This window comes from Parastagonospora nodorum (assembly GCF_000146915.1).
Source record: "Parastagonospora nodorum SN15 chromosome Unknown scaffold_3, whole genome shotgun sequence".
In the NCBI taxonomy this organism is placed as follows: domain Eukaryota; kingdom Fungi; phylum Ascomycota; class Dothideomycetes; order Pleosporales; family Phaeosphaeriaceae; genus Parastagonospora; species Parastagonospora nodorum.
In genome coordinates, this window is record NW_001884551.1 from 1,067,802 (window position 1) to 1,081,255 (window position 13,454).

Here is a 13,454-nt window from a genome sequence, read left to right on the forward strand (position 1 = left end):
CGCATTCGACGATCATGTCGGGTGGGAAAATCAGTCCTCCCAAAATCGATGTGAGAGCCAGTGATGCAGGTACATACAATTCATCTGCAACCCTACCAACTAGAACCCGAAAACATTCTCATCTTCCTTGAACCCCCAATCCCTTAACGCGGGAAGCGCCGACTTCTGAATCATAGCCGGCGGCCCACACAAAAATACTCCCGTTTTCTCACCCGGCTCAAACAAGCTTTCCTTGATGATATCCTCATTTACATGTCCCTTCGTGCCCTTCCACTCATTGCTCGGATGACTCAAGACATGCGTGATCTTCAATCTTCCATCGCTGTCTTTCTCAAACTTGTCCAGCTCATCCTTGAGCAAGATGTCCTTCTCACTTTTATTCGCATCAACGACGCGAATTTCAGTTTCATCGTCTGAGGAGAGTAGAGCCCGTGCTATTAGCGAGTAGCCTGGTGTGATACCGCTACCTCCTAGGATGAGATTGATTTTGTTAAACTTATACTCCTTCCCAGATATTTTGAACGATCCATTTCCGTTGTAAACTATTTCTCCAGTCGGCCCGCGGATCTCTATCTCTTCGCCGATGGGCATACAATCGAGGATGTTAGACATTGCGCCGCCTGGTTGGGCGTCGGTCGGGAAGTATGTCTTTACGGTAAGTTCGAATGTTCCGGAGCCATCATGTGTGCCATGATCATCCGCATTGGTTGTCTGGTTTGATGAGTCTGGCAGGAGAGGTTTTGTGGGCGTGTACGATCGGATGAGCATGCGATCTTGGAGATGGAAACCGAGTTGGACGTGCTGGCATGTCCCGAGACCGAGATCTGGTTTGCCATCTGGTAGCTCGAAGGTGTATGCGCGCGTGTCATCTGAGAGCGGCTTTCGATCGATGAGTTTTACTGGAACCCATCGGTGCGTTTGCAGCACAATCTTCCCTGAGTCGTTGGATGATTCTGCCTGCTCTTTTGCGGCTGCTTCGGCCTGTGTCTTGATGAAAGCGGCGGCTTTATCGGTCACTGTACCCAGGATGCACTCTGCGAGACCAACAGATTAGTATAATTGATAGACAAGTGGCGAGGCTAAATTAAACTTACCTTTTAGCTTCTGATACGCATACCCATCATGTATACTCTCAAACTCACTGCTAGTCTCTGCATGCACCTTACCGGCATGACCAAGCACTGCAGCCTTACCACCTGGATGCCACTCCAAAACACTTGTCGCATCATAAACTTTCCCATCCACAACAATCCAGCAGTCGTCTTCCTTGTCGTGCTTTTCAATTTCTTGACGCGTGAACTGCTTCTGTGGCGCCCCAGCATCTTGCTTCGCACTCGCAATCTGATTCTCCACACTGGGTTTCATCCATCCGCCGTCCGCTGTACCAGGCTCTACGGGGTGTCGGAACAGGATTGAGGGTGTGTCCGCATCTGAGTCCTGTATGATTTCTGGTCTCACGATGTACCAGCAGTTATTCATCATACCCATGACGTTCCCTGAGCATGAAGTCAGTGGATGTCTCACATGCAATTCGTATATATACTGCACGTACAGTTTGGCTCTTTTGGCTGCGTGTTCTTGAACACGTTGAAGCAGCGCACAGTGATGGTCTTCGCTCGCAATAGATGCGAGATCTCAATATCCACATGCCAGTGTAGCCATGTCCAAAACTTGTTGCCGTGGCGGATTGGTGCATCTGGGAACTTGCGGATACAGTAAAGCCAAGTGTCGCCGTCATCCAGGGAGACTTCCACGCGCTGGACTTCATGACCTCCCCCGTCGTATGCGTACCCTTCGATGCGATAGGTTTCCCCCTTCCTGGCGGATGACAGAGGTATCTTTTCGCCTTGCGCTGGCTTGACAATGACTGAGTTCAGATTCTGCTCATTGCATGCTGTGTCGGGGTGTCTGAACAGTGCTTCTGCGAACTCGCCATCCTTCTCCGTTACGAAAGCGGGTAACACTCGATTGTCCCAAATGTGATAATGCGAGTCATTTTCCTTTTCCGATATCCAGATGCGCTTGAGCCACTTTACGCAGCGCCCGCCAACATAGCCGGGAATCATGAGACGAACCGGATAGCCATGGTCGGGTGGTAGTGGTACGTCGTTCATCTCATAAGCCAATATGACATCGTTTGTCGCGTCCATCGCATAGTCAAATGGCAAGCAAGTTGCGTATTTGCCCTCGCTGGGCTCATCTGCGCCTTCGAAATTGACCCAGTAGCGTTTGCCTCGCGGCATAGTGTGTGGTATTCCGGCTTTCAGGAGGACGTCTCGCAATAGTGGTCCTTTCCAATATGCGCATGATATAGCGCCCGAGCCCCAGCTGAAGCCCTTTGACTTCTTGATCATGTTGAGCTCTTTGCGACGATTGCCATCACATGCCAACGCTACCGCAATGTTGATTGGCTCAAAGTTGTTCTTCAAGTCCTCCATTGACAAGACGAGCTTGCCATCCTCAATGTCTAGCTCGTGAAACTCCCAAAGAATTCTGGGGACCGCGCCATGGTTTCTGACGTAGTGAAGCTCATTCGGTGTAATCAACCCAGCGTCGAACAGTGGTGACAACCGCGCTTCGGCATTGAGTGGATGCTTACCCGTCAGTCTGATCAGATCTGAAGAGCGTGGTAGCCAGTTGTCAGGAGAGAATTGGTCAGCTTCGTCGATGGAGATGGTGCTGCGATTGTGTGTCTGTGGGCTTTTTCTCTTGCCATCGTTTTGCTCCAGATTATGGATATAGTCCTTCTCATGCTGCAATGCCTTCAAGAGAGCTATTTCTTGGGGCGTATATCGCTCGAGTAACTTCTCATACCCAGTCTTTTGCTTGTCAGACTCCTCACTTGAATATCCGGAGTCATCCGCGTTCCCTGAGTACGCATCGTGATGCTTGCTACCCTCACCATTCTCTCGTTTCCATTTTTCTTCGTCTAGATGCCCATCGTCTTGCTTTGAGGTACTAGAGTCAGCTCCTTTCTCATCATCTTCCTTTTTCTTAGCTTCTTCCTCTTTCTTCCGCTTTTGAATGTTAGCTGGCCAATCTTCCTTATTCTTGACCCAATCCTCCGTGCATTGCAGAACGAACCGCCACCCAAGACTTCGATTTTCCGGGTGCCGAAGATGTAAGTCGTTCTCGTTCAGTACAATATCGCGGAAGTTGATAAGATCTCCATGCTTAGCCTCCTTTATCAGCTTCTCGTACCCCTCTCGGGCTTGCTCGACATCGTCAATTTGGGTGTGTTCATCCCGCTCGTGCGTGACACCAGGTAGCCGATCGTAGCGGTTTTTGTACCCAATACGATGCTCATGTCGATGCTCGGCGTTCCAGTCGGGCTCTTGTTCGATCTCATCCCTTGTAGAGCCGGGATGGCTTGTCGTCTGTACTCGCCATGGTATCGGAGGCATGGTGTGTTGGATCAAATGCGAGTAATGATATCAAGCACGATTGACTGCCACTGTATCTTGAACTGGAGGGGTACAGTCCCACCTCGTACCGTTATCAGTCCAGCTGCTGAATAGCTCCTTGTCGAATATGCCGATCAAAAATATCTGGGCAATAGGATGTATCTCGTACCTATGTAGTAGTATATTGGGACGACAGGTTGTTTTTAAGGTGTCGTTCGTCTCGCGCAAACATCTAGCATCACGAAGCTGCCCGCGAAGCTTATTTCGTCATCTATTACATTCCATTTGCATCATAGCATCTAGTGTTCCGGACTTCGCTGGTTGGTCCCTCGATCAGCCACACTAACCGCTAGGCGGGGACCATTTGTCAATAGATCTGGATCTCCGCGGTAGCATCGGAACACTCGTGTGTACACGCTATAAGATTTGGGGACAACACCGTTAGATGGAGTATCGACCTTTTAATCTACTTGCAAATGAGCCACTGCTGTGTCTGTGATGAGAATTGGCCGACGTGCGATTCTGGAGCAGCTTCCTCACGCACTGGGAGACGCTAGCCGCATGCGTCTCGACATGATGTACCCAATCTACATGGATGTTCAGACAACAGCGAGGTAAATAATAACATTTGTGAACGTGTAGAGCAATTAACCACTGAACCCCTTCATCGCGCTAACAACCATCCTCGCAACCTCCTCCCAACATCTACCCTCGTAAATCCTCACAGGAACATACGCACTCGTATGCGTCGAAAATGTCTCAAACCCCCAACTCATCCTCCTACTAAACCTTTGGCTAGCTCTGCTCTCATCCCACTCGGCACCACTGAGTCGATTCTGCGCAACGCTGACACTTGCTCGCCTCCTCCCATTGAAGCTCTGCACACTAATACGCTTGCCAGATTGACTGACAACACTCGCACGCTTATCGTGGCGATCGCAAAGAACGCTGTAGTGACTTGTACGATTAGCTTCTCTGTCGTACTTGGAATCGCGATCGCTGAGCACACTATAGTGACTCGCACGATTGACCTCCTGCGCCGTTGACGGCGTGCTACTCGCGAACGAAAGCGGACGCGACATGATCGGATCGTAATGACCGTCTGCGTTCGCATTGAGGATTTGCAGGAAGCTCATGCGTCGGCCGAAGCGCGTTGGCGATGTCGGTGTGACGGGCCAGAGATGCTCGGAGAGTGTGTCGTCTTCGTCGGAGTCTTCGCAGAGAGAAGGCGCGGCGGGGACGTCTTCGATGAGCGTACTGGGAGCGGAGATGGAGTGAGTGTCTTCGATGTTGGATTCTTTGTAGGCAGAGATGATTATATTGGTTGGGCGGTGTGTGGGGGGTTCTATGCGTGGGGATATAGTGCTGGCGAAGGGGGGAGGTGGTAAGGGCTTGGAATTGACATTGTCTTGGTTCACCAACACTGGCGTTGAGATTTTCAGGCCCTTGAGTGGAAGATAGATTTCTGGGGCTTCGTTCTTGCGTTGTTCTTGCTGCCGAGATTTGAGCTTCGAGATGCGGCGCAGACCGCGGACGCGACTGCGTAGCCAGATGCGAAAGCGTGCCATGTTGATTCCCGCGTTACAGATGAGAAGTTAAATATGCTACGAAAAGTCTCATCAATGAAGTTCTCTCGTCGTTGTTCAAGTATAGCCTACCTTCAATGTATCACATGTCCCTCCTCCTCCGCTTGTCGTATTGTCGCTTCCCAAGAAGTTGCAAATAGAAAAGGACTCATATTCACAAAGATGGGACGCACCCGGCTTTCTATAAGAAAGCTCCAGCTTCTCGTGATGCGTCGATCCAGTTCCATGATCGACCTGTGGTAGTGTTTGCAAGTCCGAAGGCGTACTTCGTGCATCCCCGAACCTCGCTTGCACGCATCCGCCAATCATCGTGCATCTCACCTCAGCCAAAGGCTGAGCGCATCCTGGTCGATGTACAAGTTGTTAACCGTTTTGGTGTGCCTGCGAGTAGTAGGACAAAGCGATAACGTGCACGTATCACACATGTGACGGAAGGTTTGGTGAACTTTATATATATATTTTTTAAATGAGCCTCGATCCATCAGAGGACCATTGCTTGCAAGTGGTATCCAACTACGTTAAGATGCAAAATAAAAATATGCAGGACGAATGCGGACGCTGACTTGTAGCGCATGATGCTGGAGCTCCTAGGCTCTGTCTGAGACCTCCCAAGTTTCTATGATGCGCTCATAGCTCATCACCGTCGACGTAATTGGCAGCAGTCTCCTCCATGGTCATGCGCTTCTTGGCGAAGAGGGCGTCGTTATCTTTGATCTCGCTTGGTCGAACGTCCCGTTCACACACACGCTTGTTGCTGTATGTGCTCTCGTCCTCGTCTGCAATATGCTTGCCCAGACCTTTGCCCAGGCCAGCTGGAAGGGGACGGAACGGGGAGTCTCCAAGGTCTGCCAGGCGGAAGTTGACGAAACGCTTGTTCGCCTCAGTGTATTTGATGTTGTAGAAGAGATCAAGTAGTCCAAGGCCACCCTTCACGACGTGGCTTTTCCCTGTGAACGATTCGGAAAGGCCACGCTTCTCGCCACGGGTGTCTACGGTAATCGGCTCGCGAACAGTCTCGAGCTTGCGCTTCTGCTTCTTGGTGTTCTTGGTGACAGGTCGAGGGCTGTCTTCGTCTACCAAGGTCTCGTCGTCCGACCAGTCCTCCTCAGCGGCAGTGCGCTTCACTCCGCGGGTTGAGATGGTGATGGGCTCAGAGTGAATCTCCAGCTTCTGCTTCTGCTTCTTGTTCACCGGATCGGCAACCGCAGTAACTGCTGGAGATTCTGGGACCTTCGGAGTGGACGGAGATGCCTCTTCGTTCTGCTCGTCGGCAAAGGCCTTACGCTTATCGTGTGTGTTGAGTGGGCCGATATCGATAGCGACTTTGCGTACGCGAGTAATCTGCTGAATAGTCTCGCGGTGCTCTTCATAGATCTCTGCCAGGTTCTTCGGCTCTTCGACTGCGTCTGGCACGATCTGGCATGTACGCCCAAACTTCGGATCCGCGATGCTCATCAAGGTCTGTGCGATGTTGCCTTTGGCGGTAGGCAGATACTTCAACACACACTCTACTGCGAGTGAGACGCCAAGGGCGACGTTGAGCGACACGTAGAACTCCATGTTCGCCTTCTCTGCTGGGGTGACCTTGGTCGCGATGACGTTGTTCACAGTATCGCGGCACTGTGGGCAGTTAAAAGGCTCTTCCTTGTGCAAGCCAGCCTTGCAGTTCGCTCCACAAGTGGTATCGCCCGTGTTGGAAACGATTTCATGGCCACAAATGAGCCAGTGGCCACCTCCAGTTCCGCAAGAACAGTAGTCCTCGACTGTGGATGCAAAAATGCGAGCACCAGCGACGGTACCCAGGTACCCCTTGGGCTTGGTGTCTCCAGGGCCGTCAAACTTCTCGATGACGATATGGGCACCGAGGTTTGAGAGGGTGTGATTGCCGGAACGCTTCTGGATACGACCTCCCTGTGGCCTTGTGCTCAGCTTGGGTCGACCGGCACTAGCAGTATGGGCGCTAGAGGTGCCACCTTGTTCTTGATGTGCAGGGGCCGAGCGTAGGGGGTCATCTGCACTGCTGGCATTGTGCGATACAGGCTCCGAAATGTCTGGAGGCAGCTTGGGCAACCTAGGGTAGAGGCCGGTTGCGCTACCGGGCTCGGCGATGGTGGCGGATGCTCCAGCGGCGGGTGTAGTAGGTCCATTAGAAGATGGTGTGTCAGCCAGAGAGTGACCATCCGCAACAGATGCAGCAGCGAGAGTGGGTGTGCTCCAGACTAGACGTCGGCGTATGAAGTTAGCGTATGCTTGATATGTAGTTCTTACATTTCATTACGCACAGTAACGCTTGAGATAGCGGATAGTGTTCATCTTCGCTATGTGGGCGGTGGATGAAGTGGGAGGTAGAACGGAAGAGCTTGAGGTGGTCGGAAGGATGCTGGTTGAGGCGTGGGTTGTAGTCTCGTGGGATGGTGAATTGGACTGTGGTAGAACACTGTGGGGCTGCGGATGAGCTGTCGTGGAGCAGTGCTGATCGCAGGCTAGCTGTATTTACGGGAGAAGGCGAGCTAAGCTAAGCAGCCAGCTGATAGACAAGAGGCTGGCGTGAGCGGAGGCGCGGCGGACGATAAGGCGAGAGGCAGAGGCGTCGACTCAAGAAGAACGACGATAGGTGGCAACCTCCTTGGCGCGTCGGCCCTTGCTGGCTAGCGCGATGTGTGAAAGTGAAAGGCCATTGCACGTGCCGGTAGTCCGCATGACATCAAAGGTGGCAATCATCCAAGTCCAGCGATGTTCAGTTTCCTATTTTTATTCGTTTTGTTGTATATATGATCCAGAACGTCCGGCCAATTTTTAAGCGTAGCAGCGGTCCCATAGCCCTCCTTGTTTTGCAAAACTTTGGCTTTCCACAAACTTGCTCAACTTGCACCGACCATGTTTGTCACCCCCACAGAACTTCAAAGGCTGTACGCGGTCATTCACGATGACTCGAACCATTTCCTCTTTTTTGTGCTTGCATTGAAGCTTCTCAACGTACATCCGTGATGCGAAAGGGACCGTCCATGCTGCAGAATATCCGTGAGTGTCCTTGGTCGATTCTATGGTGGTATTTGAAAGAGGCTTCGTTTCATTGTACAGGCCAAGAGCTGCAAGCACTCCGCTGATGTCGTTGTCATGGCTAAAGTCCGCGTAGACTTTCCGACCCAGTGGAAAAGAGCTCGGATCCGAATTGAGGGTAGTGTTAGTGTTGGTATGGTCTTCCACGGGTTGCCCAGTCAGACGCGCAATTAGCTCGTTCACGTAGCCCACACCTTGAGTTGGAGCAAGCGGGTTGCCAACGCTGTACCCGTAATACTTGCCGAGGGTCTCGAAGTAATCGTATGCATGCCACTCTTTCTCAGTAAAGAGATGGCAAAAGTCAGAGACCTTCGCATTGGGGTGTGCCAGCGTGTCGAATGGGCACATGTCCATCAGGTATATGATTGAGTTCATGCTGAGATTTGTGCCAAGCTGTGAATTGACGCGTTCCTGAATTGGAGGCACGAACTCAGCCGCCCATATCTTCTGCGCCCTGTCACCGAGACCGCGGTCTGGACCATCTTCAAAAGCGGGGCAGGTGTCGTGAGACAGGGTATTGTTCCACTTGGGACCCTCAGGTATGATAAGGTCGATTTCCGCTGGCGACTGCTTCGCAGACTGCGCGAAGCCCTGCAGCCACTTTTGCGCCGATTCGACTACGCGGTGTTGCCCTCCTGAGCGCACAAATGGGGTATGCTTCTTCGCGAGCTTGTGATAGCGGCGGAAGAAGTGCGCGCCTGAGTTGACCATCTCTTGCCGTCCAGCGCTGGTCAATTCGTCCGCTCCGAGGTTGTACTTGTAGTCCTTTAGGAACCCAAACTCGCCAGGGAATGACGTGCTTGTATTCTGAATATCGGCGATCAACAAGGCATACGCCATGGATTTGCCCATGGTTGGGTCGCGACCGCCATGGCGGGAGAGGACGTTCGCGAAGGTGACTTTGCAGCCATGTGGCGGCGCAACGTCGATATCTGAGGGGACGGAGTACCACAGGGAGTACTGTCCCCAGAAGTGTGTCGTCTTCGGGCTGCAGCGGTAGCCGTCGTCGATGGTGTCGCAGGAGTTCTCGGCCGACGCGGAAAGCGAGCTGTACACTTGAATGAGCGCCTGAAGACGATGCAAAGGCCTCAGAGGATATCTCACCTGACCAGTCCATAGAGTGCAGAGCAAGCAGCGATGCTGCACACAACGAGGCCCACGATACTTTGTCGTGACCAGCGGGCTTGTCGCGACCTGACGGAGGGAAGCGGTTCCTTCTCGCTCAGAGGCAAAGGAGCATACTCTGGGGAGCGATTTCCGCGCATTCTATTCCAGGCCTTGACCATCATCACGATCCTCAAATGGTGTTGTGCTTGACTACGGACGTTTAACAGGCTCGACAGGAAGCTTGAAGCCGCGAGTGGACGTGACGTAAGTCTCCGCGCCGAGGTTTGATCGACTAGCCCAAGATTCGAGAACAAGGATTTTGAAGAACAATCTTCAGCGCACCCATAACAGATGCACCGAAGAGGCCCGCCATCTGAGACCATTCTACAGTATCGTGCCCATCATGGTGTTCACTCGGACGAAGTACCGTGGTACGAGGTGGAGCGTCTTCTTTCGGCAATGCCAAGCTTTCTGCGAAGCTTAAGCTGGCCACGAATTTCAGCCTCTCAGAACCGGGAATGGCTAACGCGCATCCTAATAAGGGGCTATTGCGCATCCTAATAAGCTAGTTTTTCCTGTGCGTACGTTAGCAATTATACTACTTATTTTAGTTAAATTACTATAGAGATTTAGCTACTTAGAGATATTAGGCTTGCTATTTCTAGCACTTTATTATCTTAGTTATAATATTACTAGATAATTATAGCTAATGCGTACGCATTATTATTTAAAGTATTTTCTTATTATTTCTCTATTATCTATAAGTACTTTTACTATTAATTCCTTAGTAATAAAATCTGCTCTTAATAATGCTGCATTTACTGCTCTTCTTAAGAATATAATTATCTATAATATTACGCCTAATATTGCTCTTAATATAATAGATAATGCGCGTTTTAAAGCGCTATTTATAGAGAAGAAAGATAAAAATACTAGTATTTTGCTACTTAATATAGAGAAGTTATAAGCATAATTTAATAATAATAATACGCTAGATAAGATTATTAATACTATATAAGAGGTAATAAAGAGAGAGATAAAGAAGCAGTTAGTAGCAATAGATAAGATAAAAAAGTAAGAGAGTAAGAAAATAACTGCGCTGCGTAATTATAGAATAACTAACTACTACTAGTATACTAAAAGGTATTTTATTACTATATTATAGCGTTATAGTTACGCTTTGCCTACCTCTATTATCTATAATAACCTTAACTTAAGTAATCTTTATAGCTATAGTAATAGCCTGCGTCTCTATCTACTTATCTCTAAGAAGAAGTTTAATAGCTTTAAGCTTTATATAAGTTTCTACTAACGCTAAGCGCAGAAGTATAGTATTCTATTTATTTAAATATAGTAGATAAAGAACGTTACTAAGATAAAGTATAAGGCGCTAGTATACTATAGTTAAAGATAAGATTATAAAGAGTTAGTAGTAGATAAGCGCGTTAGAGTAGAAGTAGCTAGCTAGAAAACTTAGTATTCTATAGAGTTTTATATTATAGCGCTAGATAGAGGTAATTCTATAGCTAGTAGATAGAGAATTCTACACTAGAAGAGTAAGAAATATATGCAGAAATCTCTTCTTTATAACTATCTACTAATAAGGTTAATATATGCTAATGCTTAGTACTACTGCAAGAAGTTTACTACTATAGAGATACGCTAAAAGATAGCAGAATTATTTAAGAATTATAAAGGCTTTAAGGTAATAAAACACTAGCTTAGACTGCTATTTCTAGATATAAAACTTTGCTATTCTAACGTTAAGAATATATAGAAGAGATAGTAATAATAGAGCCTTAAGTTCTATATAAAAATAGAGAGGTTAGTATAGAGGTTATATAAGAAAGAATATTTTTTTAAGTAAGTTATCTCTATCTAAAAGTTAAGATTTAGGTCTCTTACTATATAATTACTTATTTTAGGCGTAGCGCTCTTAGTAGAGCTGCTTATTAGCTAATAAGAGAGCTAGAATTCTTAATACTATAGAAAATCTCTATATAATTACTCTAATTAGGCATGCTAAAAAATAAATACTACGCTAAAAAATAAATATTAATAGGCATCTTAAGAATGCTAAAAACTATATAAAATACCTTATTATTATCTATCTACGCTGCCTAGAGCACTTTAAGGCGTTACTAAACGCTCTTCTTCTTAATATTATATATAAAATAAATAAATATAATCTTTCTTTACTTAATATAGTAAGTAGTAATAGAGATAATATTATCTAATATCTTAGCATTACGCTAATAGCTAAGATAGAGTAAGCTAACTTTAAATAAGTTCTTAAGTAGATAAAGGTTACTATTAAGATCTCTATACCTCTATTTATTACTAATAATAATAGCGCTTATATTAATGCTATTAATAGCGTTTTTCTAGCTACAAATATTATCTTATGCTAGTAGCATATAAATAAGTTTGTTATTACGTATAGTAAAATCTAGTACTAGCAGAAGCTTAGCTAAGAGCTTAGTAATAATAGTAGAATATATAATACTACTAAAACTAGAGCCTAGATAAGCTTATTTTAGCGTACTATTTATACTAAAATAATAGAAGATTTTAATGCAAAATGCGCTTAAATTTATAAAACTTTACTTATTATAGGCGCCTATTTAGACGCTAACTAGTTTAACTGCTATAACTTTCTTATTAATGCTATTACTAATAAGTTTTCTTACTTTAGGCTGCTTATTACTAGCAAAGTAGAAGGTACTTATATAGTTTTAAAGGCCTAGTTAGCTACGTTAGGAAAAGTAAAAAGTGTCTAGTTAGTAGTATTGCTGCAATTCGCCGTTAATTTAATAGATATAACGATTCGACAAAGTTGCCCTAGTTACTTTTTTCTAACGTTAGGTTAACGTTAGAACAGTCTAGTTACTATCTTCTACTGTTTAGCACTATATAGCTATATTGCTTAACTGTGCTTAGTTATTAGACTTAGCATACTAAACATTCTATATACTCTATAAAGAGCAGAAGAGGTAGACTACGTTAGTTACGCATATTTTATAAGCAGTCTAAGTCCTCTATGCAAATATAGCTGCAGCTATTAGGCTTACTCTATCTGTAATCTAGTGCTATTAGAGATAGAGTCTCGTATCTGCAACTACGTGCGAGCTAGTTCTGCATAGTTAGCAACTATGCAAGATAGTATCGTTACTCTAGAAACTACAGCAGACTTAATGCATTTTAGAAACATAATTATATAGCTATTAATTGCTAATTTGCTCTGCATTATCTATTTAACTATTACACAGTACTATACAGGTTAGAGCAGTTTATCTCTTCTTTGTATCTTTCTACTAGAGCGTCGCAGTCTTCTAGCTCTAATTCCTATTCGTCTTTTATTAGCGCTAGAGCGTATACAATGCGATTATCTATTATATATTCCTCTACTAATATAGCAAACTTATCTTACGTGCTATCTGTCATAATACTCTAACCTTTCCCTTTATTCTAAAACTATACTTACTCGTCGTCGTTGTGTATTACACTTTCTATAAAGTCGTTAGCTCTATAAAACTCTCTAAGCAATATATCGTATATTTCCTCTAATAATTTGCGCAGTTGCACTCTAGTCTCTTCCTATTATCTATTAGCTTTTACTCTTATATTATATTAGGCATCTTGCCTCTCTCTTATCAGCCTCTATATCTTTCTTATTGCTATAACTAGTTCTGCACTTATCTATAGTAAGGATGTTATCTTCTCGTTTCCCTGCGCAATTATAGTCTTCTATTAATATATTATATTATTGCCGCTTATTATCTGTATATTTTATAAGAATATTATTAACGTCGTTATTATAATAGTTGTCTAGCACAGTAACGTTAGATCTAGAGTTTTTAATATAGTTCGCGTGTATAGCTATTTGTTGTTTTAAAGCGTTCTAAATAAGAAGATAGCGTATCTCGCTTAGCCTTTTCTACTTCTTGCAGATAGCGTTATAATTATCTATACTATATTAGCTATTATTATTTAGTGCTATTATAACATACTCTCTATAGTATAACTGTAGAAATAGATTATCTTCCTCGTTCTGTCGTCGTAGTACTCTTTAATAGCATTATATAATACTATGCTTATAAGCGCTATTATATTAGCGCTTAGAAACTAAAACTTATCCTAGTTCCCTGCTATAGCACTAATACCTTATTTTCTATTATTATAGAACGCTCGCGCTATAATAGCCGCAATTGCACTATTTAGGAACTAGAGCAACGCAGGCTATTACTCTGTAAGCTAATGCTATCGTATTCTAGATTAACTTACATTTCTAGGATTC

The 13,454-nt window shown here is 45.7% G+C and overlaps 4 protein-coding genes across 4 annotated transcripts; all 4 read right to left on the reverse strand.

Moving 5' to 3' along the window:
- Positions 1–99: 99 nt before the first annotated feature.
- On the reverse strand, positions 100–3,404 carry SNOG_02336 (hypothetical protein; the record flags this gene model as incomplete). The annotated part of the gene is made up of 3 exons (XM_001792894.1): positions 100–1,034; positions 1,095–1,496; positions 1,553–3,404. The coding sequence occupies 3 exons, from the start codon at positions 3,402–3,404 to the stop codon at positions 100–102; spliced, it is 3,189 nt and encodes a 1,062-aa protein (XP_001792946.1).
- A 299-nt stretch (positions 3,405–3,703) lies between these two features.
- On the reverse strand, positions 3,704–3,979 carry SNOG_02337 (hypothetical protein; the record flags this gene model as incomplete). Its single annotated transcript, XM_001792895.1, has 2 exons — positions 3,704–3,807; positions 3,949–3,979. The coding sequence occupies 2 exons, from the start codon at positions 3,977–3,979 to the stop codon at positions 3,704–3,706; spliced, it is 135 nt and encodes a 44-aa protein (XP_001792947.1).
- A 72-nt stretch (positions 3,980–4,051) lies between these two features.
- SNOG_02338 (hypothetical protein) lies at positions 4,052–4,972 on the reverse strand (the record flags this gene model as incomplete). Its single annotated transcript, XM_001792896.1, has 1 exon — positions 4,052–4,972. The coding sequence occupies one exon, from the start codon at positions 4,970–4,972 to the stop codon at positions 4,052–4,054; it is 921 nt and encodes a 306-aa protein (XP_001792948.1).
- A 645-nt stretch (positions 4,973–5,617) lies between these two features.
- Positions 5,618–9,336, reverse strand: SNOG_02340 (hypothetical protein; the record flags this gene model as incomplete). Its single annotated transcript, XM_001792897.1, has 3 exons — positions 5,618–7,209; positions 7,867–9,098; positions 9,155–9,336. 3 exons carry the CDS (start codon positions 9,334–9,336, stop codon positions 5,618–5,620), a joined length of 3,006 nt encoding a protein of 1,001 aa, XP_001792949.1.
- Between the last annotated feature and the right edge of the window lie 4,118 nt (positions 9,337–13,454).